We start from the raw sequence: 17,331 nt of genomic DNA on the forward strand, positions 1-17,331 counted from the left end.
ATTTAAGCGCGCCCTGTATTTTCCAGTGTTTTGAGAAAATTTTTCAAATAACCAAAAAAACATCCTCCTCAATATGATAATTTTCTACTTATGTTGCAGTGATAACTGTTGATAATTTTTACATCTTTACCTCCCGCAAATGTCGTGATATTTATATTTAGTATTTTCAATTCAACGAACTACGATTCCTTGGGTTGCACCTATTTTAAAATAAGGTTTTCTATAAAATAATTCACTTTTAGGCGCAACCATTATAAAACAATTTAAATTACTAGGCAACTCTTATAAAATATTGTGTTCAGGTCTCTTAATGAATAGGCGGTGAAAAAACCAACTGTTTCTTGTTTATAGTAATAAGAGCGGCTATATTGCTAAATGGCAACATTTTTGCTAATTTACGATCTTTTGGCGACTGTAAAAAAGCCCCTGATACATTTTAATACCGCACGCGACTTTTACACGGTATGTTTTTGAAGCAGATCCTTAGTGATATTGGTGTTTTTTTCGAGTCATTTATTGTGTCTAGATTTGTTTCATATACTCTATTTTTTACAAACCCCCATCACAAGAAAACAAAATCGAGTGGTGTAAGATCAGGAATGTGTTTCTGGTGAACCTGGACAGGGGCTGCAATTTAAAAATGTAGGGGTTATCACCCCCCAACAAAACTCCCCAGTGTATGAAAGTTCTAAACCATCTAAAATGCAATTTTTATGACCCGATATCTTCATCGCGAAATTTTCAGATTTTTTCTTTGAAGTTTTTATATAGCTCCATCCAGGAAACCCTGTATAACTACGTACTTACTTATATATTATATAGTGTCTGAACTGTGAGTACAATGATTTCTCTCCATTTGTTTTAAAAGGGGAAAAGTTTAAGTAGCGAATATTTTAGAAATCGCGATAGACATAGATGCGCCTATTATTCCCTCTATCGCCGTTTTCTTCAAATTACAGTTTTTATATGAGTCACTAGAATTGTTCCACCGACATTCATTCTGTTCATAAAGATTATAAATTTAATGATTTTACTTCCAGTCCAATTTACTTTAGACCTTTTGCCTGTTTTTTTTTACAAACAACAGAAATATCTGTTTCAATCGATTGTCAACTAATTCTCGAGTGTTTAGACGGTCGACTGCGAGTTGAAACGACCGAGTTGTTCCACCAAAAGTAGCCATAAAGTCAACTTCTAGTTGAACAACCGGTAGTCACTCGGCTCGGTTGAAAATCGGGTTTACATGGGCGATCGTAGGCGACTTTCAGTCGATCAACTTAGTCGTTCGACCAGAAGTGGCCTAATGTAAACGCCACTTTACTGTACATTATTGTAGTTCCGGGGTCATCTTTGAGCCGTTCCTGTTGCTTGCTGCGTGGGTTCCATGTTGCAGTGGGAGCGCTTCGGGCAGGGGTAGTCGCACTTTCGTGTGCTGCAATTTGCTTCTTCTTGTCAACTGAGAAATTTGTGCGTGGTGTTTTTTTAAAGTTCAATGTGTTCTTTGAGGGACTTCATTAGATATTGCTGATTATTAATTATAACATCTTAGCAGATCTTAGTTACTTACTATCTCCTACTCCTATAGATAGGTAAATAATTTTCGTTATGTACGTATTATTATACTGGTGTATTTATATTTTGCTTAGGTAAGTAGGTAAATACATTTTTTAATCTATCTTAATACTTGTCCATCAACAAGATATTTAAAGTTTACCTGTAATAACAACTTTTGTTGAATGTAAGAGTATAAAAATCGTAAGTGTCAATCGCTCTGCTTAGGTCCGAGGCCGAGTTACCTACGTATCCTATACGTCACTAATGTAGTGCTATCGTGATTAATCAATTTTTCTGATACCCAACCGTATACCATTTGCACTATTAGTAATAAAAGCCTTCGGTTTAACAGTTATTGGTATTTCCGTTAAGTGATTAGTGGAAAATTCGAAATTAAGGAGCAGTTTCGCCACGCATATTTTACTCTTCATCATTCCATACTTCATACCTAAAGATTGCGTTTCTTTTGGTTATGTATTTTCTGTGATAAAGTAATTTGTTACCTATGCACATTCGGGGACCAAAGCCAAAAGGTGTCCATGCACATGGATGGCGACCGGCACAGTTTTCCTTTGAGAACCGTTCTGGATCGAACCGCTCCGGCTCGGGAAATATGTTTGGATCCATCTGAGGACCGCTAGTTGGCACGAATACAAGTGTTCCGGGTTCCAGAAGGATGTCTGTGTTTGGAATTATGTACGGTTTGGTACACTCTCTACTGTGAGCGGGAGTTGGAGAATATTTGCGCAGAGATTCTAAAAAGAGACGGTGTAAAAAGTGCGTTTGCGAAATGCATACCTTTGAGGCATTGTTCGACGTAGATCAATTCGTTGACGACGTCATAGCAAAAGTCGCCATTGTGCAATGCTAGAACGTCGACTACTTCGCGCCTGGCTCTTTCTTGAACATCTGGGTTAAGCGCGAGTTCATATAAACAAAAAGAAATTGCAGAAGCTAAGGTCTCGTAATCCGCAATGGCTATAATGAGACAATTTGCTGCGATCTGGGAAGAAGATAGTAGAGGTTTGATTTTACTTTCTTGACGAATTTGGCCGCTGGTTTCATTTATATCGACGTTATTTCTCAACTGAATGAGTAAATGTATAAGGTCGTCACGGACGATGTTATTCTCTTCTCTAAATTTGATGATGTCTGCGGACAATTTTAAGAAATAGTCACCCACGTCTTTTCTTACCGATCTCGCTCTAACGTACGTGAGCATACTAGGATTAAAGAACGTTAGCAATGCGATTAACAAATCCAATGGAGACTTATTAAAGAAGCATTTTAAATAGTATTCAAATTCGGTGGTGGGACCGTATATTTGGTCATTCTCCATGCCAAAAATGGCGGCCTCTGTCAAACGAATCATATACTTCTCTATCACCTCACTTATTTCAATAATTGTCTTGTCACGATAATTGTGGGTTAATTCTTCAATTAGTTTATCCGTATATGCCAGCACTTTCTGACTCATCATTTTGCTTTTTGCTATAGAAAAAGCCGGAGTGAGTTGCGACCGTAGCTGTTTCCACTTTTCTCCTTTGGCGGATGCTATTTGATCACTTAGCGGATCTGATTCGTGGTTATGAAATATGCGATCGGTAAAATGCTCAAAATCGGTACTCATAATATCTTTAATTAAATCTAAATCCGCGAGCACCAGACAAGGTTTCATCATAAAGTAAAATCCGCTCATTTTTTGTGAATTCCGTCGGCAGTCGTCATAAACTTCCTTAAACAAGTCTCGAATTGCACCTTTGCCTGTAAGTAAAGGCTTTGCGTTTCCAAAAATGATGTGCGGCTTAGAAGACACGTAAACTCCCTTTTTTTCCCAGAAGGTGTAGAGGTGCTTAAGGTACAATACTATTCCAATTACACCTAACACTAGCAAGAACAAAACTTCGTAAAATACACCCATTTTTCACCAATTTGGACCCACACGGGAACACGAGAATGTTTTAAATACTTTGCTCAATGCGTATTCGTAAACAAGCGGCTGGTTTTGATGAACTAAGATATCTCGTAAAATATTGCGCTAACTACTGTCCTATCATTATACGTGATGATAAGGAATAATTCATGTACTTACTTATTTGATACTATTGCTTAAAATATAATGGCCTTGTCTTATAAAGTATCAAAATCTCCGTCTTAACTGTGAATTATCATGAGAATATGGTAATTCAATGGCAAGGAAATAAATAAAATGTCCATTTTCCAAGGGCATTAAATAATTACAAATAATTTTCTTACATAGCTTCGTAACAACCTGCAGATGAAGGGAGTGTTTGTCTGTGACCCACGGGGGCTTTAGGAGGCCTAAGGAAAAATGCGTCGAGGGGGCCTATGTTAGATATGGTAGATAGGGTATAGTTAGTCCTTCCAAATATAGTTCAACTGTGGTTCTCGGGAAGAAAAGGGTATAATATCTTCGAGAGTATCTTTGCACAGATTTGATAACATAAAGGTAAATTTCAAATATCTAGTTTCTAAATTTGCATTTTTAAGGAAGATTTTTATGGTAGCTATCCATCTTAAAACGACTCAAAACGGGGTGAAATTGACTAAGTGGATTTATAAAGACACTAAACCTTCCCCATACTTCTTTTAATTGTTTCAGGTTTTAGATTCAAGGCATTAGGTGACAATTACAATATTAACAATTTAAAGACTTTTTGTCCTCACATATTAAAGGAGACGAGATGGACGCAGCCATCTTGACAAGCAGAAGTATGGGGAAGGTTTAGTGTCTTTATAAATCTATTAGAAGATTTTTATCTTTGGCTAAATGGCATCGTTTTCTTGTAAAATGCTAACAAAAAATGCAGTTTGAAGAGTTTCTCAACCCCTCTCCTGATAGGGAAGTATCTCCATTCTAAAATTTCGGTTTGTTTCAATGGTCATCTGTTTCAAGTAGTTTGCTAATCATCAAAAATCGGTCAATAGATATGATTAAATATTCTGATGCAGACGGCTACGGCAATGAGAGAGTGGGAGTCGCATATTTTTTAGACAAAAAATGTTGTATGCCCTTTGACTGGACATCTTGTGTAAAATATTAGTGTTTTGGTGCAACCAAATCATCTTCATAGATGTTTTTTCGGCTATTGATCGCATTCGGCAATTGCGTACAACATACAAAAACAATCCCTCTTATTACACCCACACAATAACATTTCGGACACCGGCGCGAGGCCTAAGTTCTATGTCTTTAGTTGCCTTACCCTTTCGCCCAACTAGCATTTTCATATTTTATAATAGTTTCCAAAACGTTTCCGGCACATAAATTATAAAACAACATTACTCTCAGAAACGTTTTCAAAATGTGTATAAGACGGCTATAAATATAAAATTGGCGCCACTTTATCAAGCATTTCAGTTTTGGTTAGTAATTTTGTAAAAGCTTTTGAAACATAACAAAATTATTGTATAAACATTTCGTCAAATCGTATAAAAACTTTAAAAAAACATTATACCTACAACAGTTTTGTTAAAGAACACACGATGTTGTCTTCCCCAATTAAATTTATATTTCTGCTATGTTATTATAGTTGTTGCAGATTAAGGTGTACATTGTACAATGGCTGACATATGTTTCGGTCTGGTTATAAGCAGACCATTTTCAAAGCAAACTACAAGAATGTTACAATAATTAAACGGTTATTATAAAATTGTAAAATTACTTACTTATTAAACGGCGACAGTTTTGTTAAAGATTTTTATAGGACGCTATATAAAATATACTTTATAAACGTATATAAACATTTCTATAAAACAACTATATTACATCTTTATAATAGTGTCACAGAAATAATTATAAAATAAAAATGTTTTTAATGATGTTCTGAATTGCTGCAACAAGCAATTTTGATTTGGACAAAGGGAAATTGAACGCCCCGTGACAATAGCAAACAGCCATTTTAATTTTTTTATCTATAATTTAGAAACTTATTTGTGCTACAGAGTATAAAATTTTTGATGCCAGGGAAATTTTATTGTGAAATATATACCATATATCTAACAACATTTAAGCGCAGCCTGTATTTTCCAGTGTTTTTTCAAATAACCCAAAAAATCATCCTCCTCAATATGATAATTTTCTACTTACTGGTTGCAGTGATAACTGTTGATAATTTTTACATCTTTACCTACCGCAAATGTCACTATAAGTGTGATATTTAGTATTTTCAATTCAACGAACTACGATTTCATTGGTTGCACCCATTTTAAAATGGTGTTTTCTATAAAATAATTCACTTTTAGGCGCAACCATTATAAAACAATTTAAATTACTAGGCAAATATTGTGTTCAGGACCTCTTAATGAACAAGCGGTGAAAAAACCAACTGTTTCGTGTTTATAGTACTAAGAGCGCCTATATTGCTAAATGGCAACATTTTTGCTAATTCACGATCTTTTGGCGACTGTAAAAGAGAGATTTGTTGCCCTTGATACATTTTAATACGGCACGCGACTTTTAATAATAATAATAATAATAATGACATTTATTGAGTTTTAAGTAAGACAGTATTTTAACCCATTTATAAAAAAAAGAACAACTCAATAGGGCGGAGTTCAGACTAGACCTACCAAGATAACCCCGTCTGCTCTACCACTCAACCCTTCAACAATATGTATTAATTACAGTGACAAGAACAGCTGTTATTAAAGACCCGGTAATGAGAGAGAGAAAGAGATAACTATAACTAAGAGTGAAAAGCAAAAGCGCAGACTGCTATCTATAGCTAAAGTACAAAAATTTATACAAAAAGTAAAGAAAGAATGGTGTTGCTAAGCATGTTTCTGTCTTTAAAGGAGTATGAGGTACAATTTCTTTTTGAATGCATAAGAAGATAATTGTTTTAAATCAGTTGGCAATTCATTGTAGAGGTTGGCTATATTATAACTGAAGGAACGTTTAAAAAGTGTCGTTTTATGGTGGGGTATCGTTATTGAAAGCTTATCCCTAATATTTAAATCGTGAACGGAGCTCCTAAAGATTACTTTTTCAAATAAATATGTAGGTTCTGGTTTGCAGTATGGTATGGAACAAACAAGCGGAATGCAACAATCTCCTATTACTCATGTTTAGCCAATTCAAGTTCGTTAGCTTATGTGTCACTCGGTCGTATTTACGTATTCCAAATATTAGGCGAAGGCAAGAGTTTTGCATCTTTTGAATTCTCAAGGAATCTCTTTGGTCAATACATGGACCATACACACAGTCACAGTAGTTAAATTGCGATAATACCAATGCTTCACATAACATTATCTTAATGTTACGATTGATAATGAACCTACTATTAAATATGATCTTAAGATTAATAAAAGCTTTGTTAACAACTAGATCAATGTGTCTTTTTAAGCGTATAGCTTAGAGTCTAACATTAAACCAAGGTTTTTATACTCATCAACGATTGGTAATACCGTATTTTTTAACCTAACCATTAATGCATGCTTGTACTTGTCAACAATTAACGATCTACCGAATAACATAACAGCTGATTTTTTACAATTGAGCTGTAGTCCATGCTTTTCAGAGGTTTTCAGAATGTTAGATAAATCAGCGCTGAGATGCATATTCACAGTGTCCATATCTAGGCATGCATTAGATGTTTTATATAAGAGTTGCGTATCATCAGCATACATGTGATATGTACAGTGCTTTAGACATTTATGAAAATTTGAAGTGTATAAAATATATAATAGGGGTCCTAACACTGATCCTTGAGGGACACCTGTACGTACTGCTATAGATTGGATACACATTTATTAAAAACTACACGTTGAGTTCTATTGCTAATGTAACTTAAGATAAATTTAGCTGCTGAACTACCAAAACCACTATAATTTAAAATTGCGAAAAGTATATCGTGATTAATTCTGTCAAAGGCTCTGGAGTAATCCAACAAAACGAGAACTAAGATATTTTTACTATCAATAGCAGTATATTTTTGAAGCAGATCCTTAGTAATATTGGTGGTTTTTTCGAGTCATTTATTGTGTCTAGATTTGTTTCATATACTCTATTTTTTACAAATCCCCATCACAAGAAAAAAAATCGAGTGGTTTAAGATCGGGAATGTGTTTCTGGTGAACCTGGACAGGGGCTGCAATTTAAAAATGTAGGGGTTATTACCCCCCAACAAAACTCTCCAGTGTATGAAAGTTCTAAATCATCTAAAATCCAATTTTTATGACCCGATATCTTCATCGCGAAATTTTCAGATTTTTTCCTTGAAGTTTTTATATAGCTCCATCCAGGAAACCCTGTATAACTACGTACTTACTTATATATTATATACTGTCTGAACTGTGAGTACAATAATTTCTCTCCAGTAGCGAATATTTTAGAAATCGCGATAGACATAGATGCGCCATAAAAATCGGCGATAAGAAACGAATGCGGATATCACCGTTTGTATTTATGGTGATAACGATGTGAGTGATGTGACGTATTCTTTCCGGGAAATATGACATAGAACATTCTAGAATACTGGTTTGGAAGCGTTCGAAAACTTTCGAGAAGCAGGGGTGTATGCCATATATAAGCAAATCGAATTGTGTTTCAGTCAGTTCCGCCGAAGTAGTAAATAGTTCGCGCTGTTGTAAGTTGTGTATATTTAAGTGATAAATAATATTTTAACCAAATTCATTTCAAGACTGTCATCAATTTATTATTAATTAATTGTAAATAAATAAACCACGTAATTAAATTTACGTTATAGTACGCGTTGTTTCCTATGTAAATGTACTTATTTTATTTTGTCATGATAATTTCGTAAAAGTTGGTTTATTATTGACTATTAAAAAATCTGATATGGGGCGCAAAATCCGTTATCGAATCTTCACCGTCACAATCAGTGATCAAAGCCAATTTTTCCTCCACGCGGAATGCTCAGAAACACATGAATGTCTGGTGGAACCTGGAACAAGAGCTACGGCATCTTCATTTTGAATACTGAGACCACTATGTCCTTGCACACCCTCTAAACTTCTCTGCTTTTACAATGACATGAATGTTATCAGAATGTGAAGGCTGGTAGGATGACATAGTACATTCGTCTGTCCCTGACGGATCATTTGCGATGTAGTTATGTTCAAATATTGGTGGAAGAGTCTCACGTTCATAGGGAGGTAAAATTCATAAATAAGTATCTTTCAGCTGAGCTTCTATATCTGCACGGAAAAAATTCCTTCGTGATTGGTACCTGGAGAGCACCTCTTCCCCAATTTCTAAGGCCAAGTGGATGTATCTTTCGTAAACAATGTGAAGTTGCAAAACCTAGTACTTATTAAAAAATGATATGTTGGAAATACCTACTAAAAAATTTATTAACTATACGTACTTGTGATTTTGAAGCTGCTACTTTTAGTTCAGCATAAATTATTGAAAGCCATGTTTTTAGGAGAGGACTAGTCTGACCATCCGATTTTTCAGTATTTCTTATCGCATTTGAGAGACAATATGGTACAAAATGTCGCCAGTAATAACATGAGAAGATGCAACTCTACGGCTTAAGTGATAAACATACTGAGAGAGATTCTGAATTTTCTCAATAATTGCGGACGTTAAAGCTTTAACAACAAAACAGTGTTCATCTGCCCTCTAATAAGGTTAATTAGTATTTTGGAAGTAATGATAAAATAAAACAGTTGCAGAGCGATGAAATTATAAAATTACTTTGATGGTTGGGGGGCGGCCGGCATTCAGATCATATTGCAGGATTTACATTGTCATTTAAAAGCCAGCCAACAGAAAAAGGTGTCGATTTGGTTAAAGTGTAATCAATAAAATGCGCAAGTTTCGTATTGTCACCTTTATTTTTCGTCACAAATGGCGAGCGTTCTTCAATATTTATCAAATGAAAATAAATAATGTCTAAAGTTTCGATGCAATTGAAACAGCAAGTTTGCTCAACATTTTGCAATCTCCAATTGGTAGTTAGGATTGGAAATTTAGTCCGCATTATCTTCAAATCTGTCGCCTTCTTCGCATATTTATCAATCAACCAAAAACCACAATTTAACTTTTCCCTATTTCTATTTCTACTTCAAACAATATAATAAATAAATAAAATATATCATTTTGAGTGAGACACTCTTCGAACTGTTTCCTTATAGTAAAACTTTTTAGAGTTTAATTACAATCATGGAACTGTTTACTCCTCAATCTCCAAGTACATCGAAATACGACTAATAATTTACAAACAACATTTGCAATGAAAAACAATGAAGATACTAAAAGGTGGTCAAATTCATCTTTATCTAAAAATACTAGAGCACATCCAAACACACCCACAAATAACAATAAATGTTTTGGTGTACACCTAATGATTTCGATAAAAACAGTGAAGTGTCTATATATATAATATGATTGAATTATGAGGAAGGATGTGTTTACATTTATCTTAGTACATTCATATCTCTTAATAATACATGAAAATATGATTTCTAGTCCGACATGTCCGCCAACGGAACATTTAAAGAAACATAATCATTAGCGCCAATCTCTTTTCTCCAATGTCACGAATTTAGTGCTACCCTACTTAATCATCTTTTTCTGATATCCAACCATATACCATTTGCACTGGTAGTAATAAGAGCTTTTGGTTTAATAGTTATTGGTATTTCTGTTAGGTGATTAGTTGAAAATTCAAAATTAAGGAGTAATTTCGCCAAACATATTTTACTCTTCATCATTCCATACTTCTTACCTAAAGAACGCCTTTTTTGTTATATATTCGATCTAGTAAAGTAATTTCTCACCTATGCACATTCGAGGACCAAAGCCAAAAGGTGTAAATGCACATGGATGGCGACCGGCACTGTTTTCCTTTGTAAACCGTTCTGGATCAAACCGCTCTGGATCGGGAAATATTGTTGGATCCATCTGGGAACCGCTAGTTGGCACGAATACAAGTGTTCCCGGTTCCACAAGAATGTCTGTGTTAGGAATTATGTACGGTTTGGTACACTCTCTACTGTGAGCAGGAGTTGGAGGATATTTGCGCAGAGTTTCTGAAAGAAGACAATGTAAAAGGTGTGTTTGCGAAATGCTCACCTTTGAGGCATTGTTCGAGGTAAATCAATTCGTTAACGACATCGTAGCAAAAAAGGTCATTGTGCAATGCTAGAGCATCGACTACCTCGCGCCTGGCACTTTCTTGTACATCTGGGTTAAGCGCGAGTTCATATAAACAAAATGAAATTGTAGAAGCTGTGGCCTCGTAATCCGCAGTGGCTATGATAAGACAATTTGCTGCCACCTGAGAGGCAGTTAGTAGAGGTTTGATTTTATTCTCTTGGAGAAGTTTGTCGCTGGTTTCATTTATATCGACGTTATTTCTCAACTGAATGAGTAAATGTATAAGATCGTCACGGACGATATTATTTTCTTCTCTAAATTTGATGATGTCTGCGGACAATTTTAAGAAATAGTCGCCCACGTCTTTTCTTACCGATCTCACTCGAAAGTATGTGAGCATATTAGGATTAAAGAACGTTAGCAATGTGATTAACAAATCTAACGAGGACTTATGAAAGAAAGATTTCAAATAGTGCTCAAATTCGGTGGTGACACCGTGTATTTGATCATTTTCCATACCAAAAATGGCGGCCTCTGTCAAACGAGCGACATACTTCTCTACCACCTCACTTATTTCAATAGTTTTCTTGTCACGATAATTGTTGGTTAATTCTTCAATTAGTTTATCCGTATATGCCAGCACTTTCTGGCTCATCATTTTGCTTTTTGCTATAGAAAAAGCCGGAGTGAGTTGCGTACGTAGCTGCTTCCACTTTTCTCCTTTGGCCGATGCTATTTGGTCACTTAGCGGATCTGATTCGTGGTTATGAAATATGCGATCGGTAAAATGCTCAAAATTGGTACTTATAATGTCTTTAATTAAATCTAAATCCGCGAGCACCAGACAAGGTTTCATCATAAAGTAGAATCCGCTCATTTTTTGTGAAGCCCGTCGGCAGTCGTCATAAACTTCCCTATACAAATCTCGAATTGCAACTTTGCCTGTAAATAAATGCTTTGCGTTTCCAAAAATTATGTGCGGTTTAGAAGACACGTAAACTCCCTTTTTTCTCCAGTAAGTGTAAAGGTGCTTCAGATACAATACTATACCAATTACACTTAACACTAGCAAGAACAAAATTTCGTAAAATAAACCCATTTTTCACTAATTTTGACACACGCTGCACGGGAATGTTTAAAATACTTCGCTCAATGCGTATTGATTAACAAATATCTGTTTTGACGAACGAAGATATCTTCTAAAACATTGCACAAATTACTATACCTAATCATAAGTGATGATAAGAAATATTCATTTACGCACTTGATACTTTTGCTTGAAATCTAATATTCTTGCCTAATAAAGTATTAAAATCTCTGTTTCAACATTGATTTTTATCATGAGTATACACTGATGTTATTATGGTATATCGATTCAAAATTTTCCATCAGATGCCTTGCTTAAAAATCATCCACCTCTATGATCAAAAGTTTCGATTTCTTAGATTTTCATATAGGTATTGAAACTTCCGGTATGACATTTGGTTTAACTGGAAACCGATGCAACTTTTCCGTTTCAAACGGAAGGCCTATGTTTTTTTAAGAGCAATCAACATAAAATGTGCGTATGGTTGATACACAAAAAATTGATAATATTAAAAAAAAACGATTTCCAGTTAAACTGGAAGTGAGACCGGAAGTTTCAACACGCGATCGAATATATCGTAATGTCGTATATAAAATTATATTTGAATCTCGCCAAATAAAAGAGATATTGAGGTGACCCTCTCATCCCGAATGCACTGTATTTGTTTAAAGAAAAATTAATTTTTTCTACAACTGTCAAAAAAAATCCAAATCTGTAACAGATAACACCACAAACAAACAAATAAAAGGGGTAGTGAATAGTGCGGTACAAAAAATATTGCGAAATAGCAATTTTAACGTCTGACACTGATCAGGTAAATCATATACTAAACCGTAATTAATCTAAATACTTACTTAAAAAAAATTCGAATAACTTTACACTGGTAAAAGTAAAATTTTGATCGACCCCGGATTATTCATACAACATCTGTATAAAAGCATAAACGTGAAAATTACTAGTTTCTATATGACAGCAATGTAATCTAATTAATTAAAAATGTACATCAGGTAGCATGAACAAATTCTTCGGAATGAAACAAATAACGCAGGAAACAATCGTTGGTATAAGTCTCGGACTAAATCTCGGTAACTTCAAAAACTAATTTACAAAGTCACGGTAGATAATATCTCAAATAACACAGCTAATCTGAAGGATACAATGTAATCAAACTAACCGAAATGAATCGTAGTAACAAAAGTAATTCTTTGTAGCGAAGCAAGTAGCGTAATATTTTCAGTGATGAACGCCTTCCGGTTAGAACGGACGTTGACGTTAAATGTGGATTGGTATACGTGCAGTGGCGTAACTTCATTTTAGGGGCCCCGTCTTCAAAAATATTTGGGGGCCCTTTCCCTTACGTTACGCTTAATTTAACCCTTTGGATTTCTAATGGCAACCATCTCACAAATATAAATGAAAATTCACTAGAAATACACCCCCGAAGATTTAGATTATTTAACAAAGATATCGATCTTCTGACGTTACTCGACTCAGACCCTTTAAAAAAACTTTATCGTTAGTGCTTGCTACAGGAATTGCTTGTGAAGGCTTCAGGAGTCGATTAATTTTAAACAATTTATTTCTTCGCTGTTCAGCGTTTTTTTTTGCTTTTCTCTTAGAAATCCCACTTTGGTATTTTCGTCCACTCGGAGATGTCTGATTTCAAAAAAAACTGTTGGCGTAGGTATATAAAGACACCGTTGGAAATACATTAACCTTTAAATACAATGCTGTCATTTTACAACGTGTCACAATTCTTATATCAACTATTTTTAAACAATGTTAGTCTGTATACAGTGAATTTTTTTTAAATGCGAACATAGGAGTTTGTATGCAATGTAATTTGCCTATGTTCGATTTAAAAAAAACACATCAATCTATTGAGTATGTAGTTCAAATGTAGTAGATACAAGTGACAGCTGTCACATTTTTAAAAATACCGCCATTCAATTTAATTACGAAATCGGTTAGGTTAAGGCTTAGAATGTCAAAGAGGACACTTCGAACATTTATTGTAATTGTTTTCGTTATTTATTTTCTTCATTTATGTATTGAATAGATCAAATTAGTAGAATATCAGGTGCACATGAACTACAAATAATTGAAGGTTGGTTCACAATGAGTTGTGGTGTCAGTGCGTGCTCTGTGAGGTCATGTTATCGTAAGTTTAAGAAAAATGTATCCTAAAGTTGCTATGGCCTCACATGACTTCTTTAAACAAATCTTACCAAGTGCTCTTCATCATAAAGACTATAGAATTGCTGTTCATAGTCACACAAGTTGCGCGTTTTGCTGGTGGGAATGTGAACCGCGCACACCTCATAGATTGATGTGTTTTTTTTTAAATCGAACATAGGGAAATTACATTGCATGCAAACTCCTATGTTCGCATTTAAAAAAAAACTCACTGTATGTAGGAAATAGTGTCTTGATTTAGCTTTGCTGATTTTGCATTTTGAAGTTCCTACAGGCCCATTGTAAAATTGAGACTCACTTTGTTTTCTGCGTTCAGTCACGGTTCAGTTGATTTTGTTCGAACTTTAATTGTCAAGTTTTGTAATATTTGCGCCATTACAAAAGGTAATGCACATTTTAACTGTAATTCTTCGTTTTATTGTAAATTGTATTGCCTTCACCTCCTTGTAAACTAGCGGTAGCTGACCCTTGAATTTGTTTGTTATTTGCTTGTTTCACTTTACCTTAATGTTATTCTCATTTTGATTTGTTTAAGATTGGCCAGTTGTTAATGTTTTTTTGATGCTTAAACTCGTTGAGTTTGATTAGCTATTTTAATTCTTTGTGTATGAATCTGCGTTTTTTGACGTGCATGCTGGAGTGTTAAAATTACATTATTCTCGAAATACAACTTCAGTCTAAGGTTACCGTAGCCGGGACCTTCAGATACCTTCTGGATTGAAGAAGATCCCGCTAATTAACAAAGTATTTCATGTACTTTATGTAAGAGAATATTATTTTTCACAACTGAGAAAGGAGTGGAGTTGCTTTTAAATCTTTTTGAGCTGGCTACTTTTGAGCATATCAATGTTTGTATTAGATTAAAGCCAGATATAAATTATTCAAATTCAAGAGTTACTTCTTCGGATTGTCAATTTTTCTATATTGTAGATATTGCTTCAAATTTTACACCTATATTTACCCTTTGTGAACAATGATTCGGAAGTTTCTTCGGCTCGGTTATTTTGTCCGATGAGTTCTACACGGCATGGCTTTGGCTTTAAATGCATTCTGTCTAAATTTGTAGGAGCTCTTTCGGCATTTCGTTTCATTTTACACTTTTAAATAAACTTTCTTTTGCTATTCAAATTCACTATTTATTTATTTCCAAATTAAATTGTTTGTACATTTTTGCCGAGGCCCTTTTTAAGTCGGAGCCCGTCCTCATTGCGTAACTTTAAGGCATTGTAGTTACGCCACTGTATAAATGATCATAAGACTAAACCGAAGAGTTTTTGAATTTTCCGAGTTTTTTCGAAAAATGTTAGCAGATAGGAACATACTTTTTCATTATGCTTTTTAGCCATGGATTTTTTGAAGGACACAAAGACTTTTTCGGAGCCCGTCCTCATTGCGTAACTTTAAGGCATTGTAGTTACGCCACTGTATAAATGATCATAAGACTAAACCGAAGAGTTTTTGAATTTTCCGAGTTTTTTCGAAAAATGTTAGCAGATAGGAACATACTTTTTCATTATGCTTTTTAGCCATGGATTTTTTGAAGGACACAAAGACTTTTTCGGAATAAAACTTGTGTAAGTCTATAATAAAAATCCTTGCTAGAATGTTGACCAAATCTTCTGTAGACAGTGGAAACCTTTGGGCACTGGTGCTTCTCGACTATTGTTAATGAGGAATGGGGGTTTACAGTATAGTTGAATTCCGCAGTTCTAATTTACTAAGCGTGTACCTGAAACCATAAAACATTTTTTTGGACAGTAAAAATTTATTTAAAAATAGAGGCTGATTAGCAAAAAAATAATGAACATGTGCGGTTTTAAAGGTTTATTCAAAACGATATGATTGTGACGGGCTTGTGTGACGTAATAAACCCGACCAATCAGCTCTTAGAACCATTCAGATGACATAACGACTTGGAAATATTGCAGGAGAATGGCATTTATAACTTGCGTCATCTGTCACAGGCACTTGTCACTTTCGTGCTAGATGCAGTTAAACATCCCTCTCAAAACGTCAAATGTGACAAACGTCAGACCCTCGCGTAAGGTTGCCAGCTCACTTCTACGTGATTGGTTGTAGGTTTGTGACGTATTTAGTCTGAAGCGTTTCAAATTCGGACTAAAAACACAGCTTTTCAATAATTTATTTTGGGTTTATTTTACTCGCAAATAAAAATGGAGGACACACGGGTCTTTTTATTTTTAAGGTACTTTGTGGATCAGAAATAAAAAATGAAGGCGGGATGACCCCATTTGCTACTTTCACTTTGATAAATAATACACTTTTAGTTACTTGCGCAAAACTAATGCGTGCACGTAGATTTAGATGTTTCAACTATCTAAATTTTAAGAGGTTAAAGAAAAACAGCCACAAAAGTTAAAGTTTTAGTTTTTACCTAATTGGGGTGAGTTTCATTTGGCCCTTCCCTGCACCACCGGCCACCCCATTCATTATTTAACGATTAACATCACAAGTTTTCGCCGAAAAAATGAAAGGTGAGATCAGATTTAACATTAAAATACAGTCAGCTCATTTACAATTAGATGAATATTATTCTTATTAGCACTCCTTTGCTTGAAGGTAGATGGCAACAACTGTTTTTTGGAGGAATGTATCTCATAGGTAGTTACAGTAACATGGGGAGTACCTCAGGGATCCGTTTTGGGCCCGTTCCTGTTTTTGAAATATATTTCCCCTTTTGAAAACAGTGTGAATCATACAATTTCACCAGTACGCCGGCAAGGTACCTCCGTGTGGTGGATGCGAATCCCTGAAAATACGCATTTGTGCTATTTAACCCACAAAAACCTAGAAATGTGATACATTTCACTATTCAGTGTTCTGTGCTAAATGGTTCCTAATGCTTTTTAAAAACCGGAAACTGGAAAGATTATAGAAAACGTGAGGGATATAAAAATAACTGTTTAATTTGTATACTTACCTATATCTGAAGTGACCATTGCAAATAGTGACAGCTGTTAATTCATTATAGGACATTTTCAGTCCATTACTATACGTTATAAAAGCGCCTGATGTGCACGTTAGAATAGCGATTATGTAAAACTGGACATTAAATACAAAGATTCATATTAAGAAGCTGTCCACTTCGACAAACCATGACGCTTATTAGGATTTATTTTACTAAACCTTCTAAAACCCCCCAATGAAATGAGATGAAAGTTGAATTTGACTCAGTAATTTGTTATATCGTATTCCAACTGGAAGTTCTTGATGATATTAAGCAATGTACCAGTATGTTGTTTCACTTACACACGATCTTCTTATGCTTCAATAAGATTCACTGCAATAAACAGATTTCGCCCCGTCTTCATAGCCGCAATAACATCGTACATTATTATCCCCGCAGCGTATACAAGGCTTGGCCAATTTTGGTCAGTTAGAT

The 17,331-nt window shown here is 34.8% G+C and overlaps 3 protein-coding genes across 5 annotated transcripts in view; all 3 read right to left on the reverse strand.

Moving 5' to 3' along the window:
* LOC116164280 (protein slit) overlaps positions 1-17,331 on the reverse strand; it is a 270,589-nt gene that overhangs the window by 200,097 nt on the left and 53,161 nt on the right. The gene's annotated exons all lie outside the window — the stretch shown is intronic.
* LOC116164284 (cytochrome P450 6a2-like) lies at positions 1,629-3,633 on the reverse strand. The gene is made up of 3 exons (XM_031478434.1): positions 2,353-3,633; positions 2,058-2,309; positions 1,629-2,002 (listed from the first exon to the last, which is right to left on the reverse strand). Exons 1-3 carry the CDS (start codon positions 3,473-3,475, stop codon positions 1,836-1,838), a joined length of 1,542 nt encoding a protein of 513 aa, XP_031334294.1. The 5' UTR covers positions 3,476-3,633; the 3' UTR covers positions 1,629-1,835.
* Positions 9,378-11,853, reverse strand: LOC116164285 (probable cytochrome P450 6a13). Its single transcript, XM_031478436.1, has 3 exons — positions 10,622-11,853; positions 10,327-10,578; positions 9,378-10,274 (listed from the first exon to the last, which is right to left on the reverse strand). Exons 1-3 carry the CDS (start codon positions 11,742-11,744, stop codon positions 10,111-10,113), a joined length of 1,539 nt encoding a protein of 512 aa, XP_031334296.1. The 5' UTR covers positions 11,745-11,853; the 3' UTR covers positions 9,378-10,110.

This window comes from Photinus pyralis, unplaced genomic scaffold (genome assembly GCF_008802855.1).
Source record: "Photinus pyralis isolate 1611_PpyrPB1 unplaced genomic scaffold, Ppyr1.3 Ppyr1.4_LG2, whole genome shotgun sequence".
NCBI lineage: Eukaryota > Metazoa > Arthropoda > Insecta > Coleoptera > Lampyridae > Photinus > Photinus pyralis.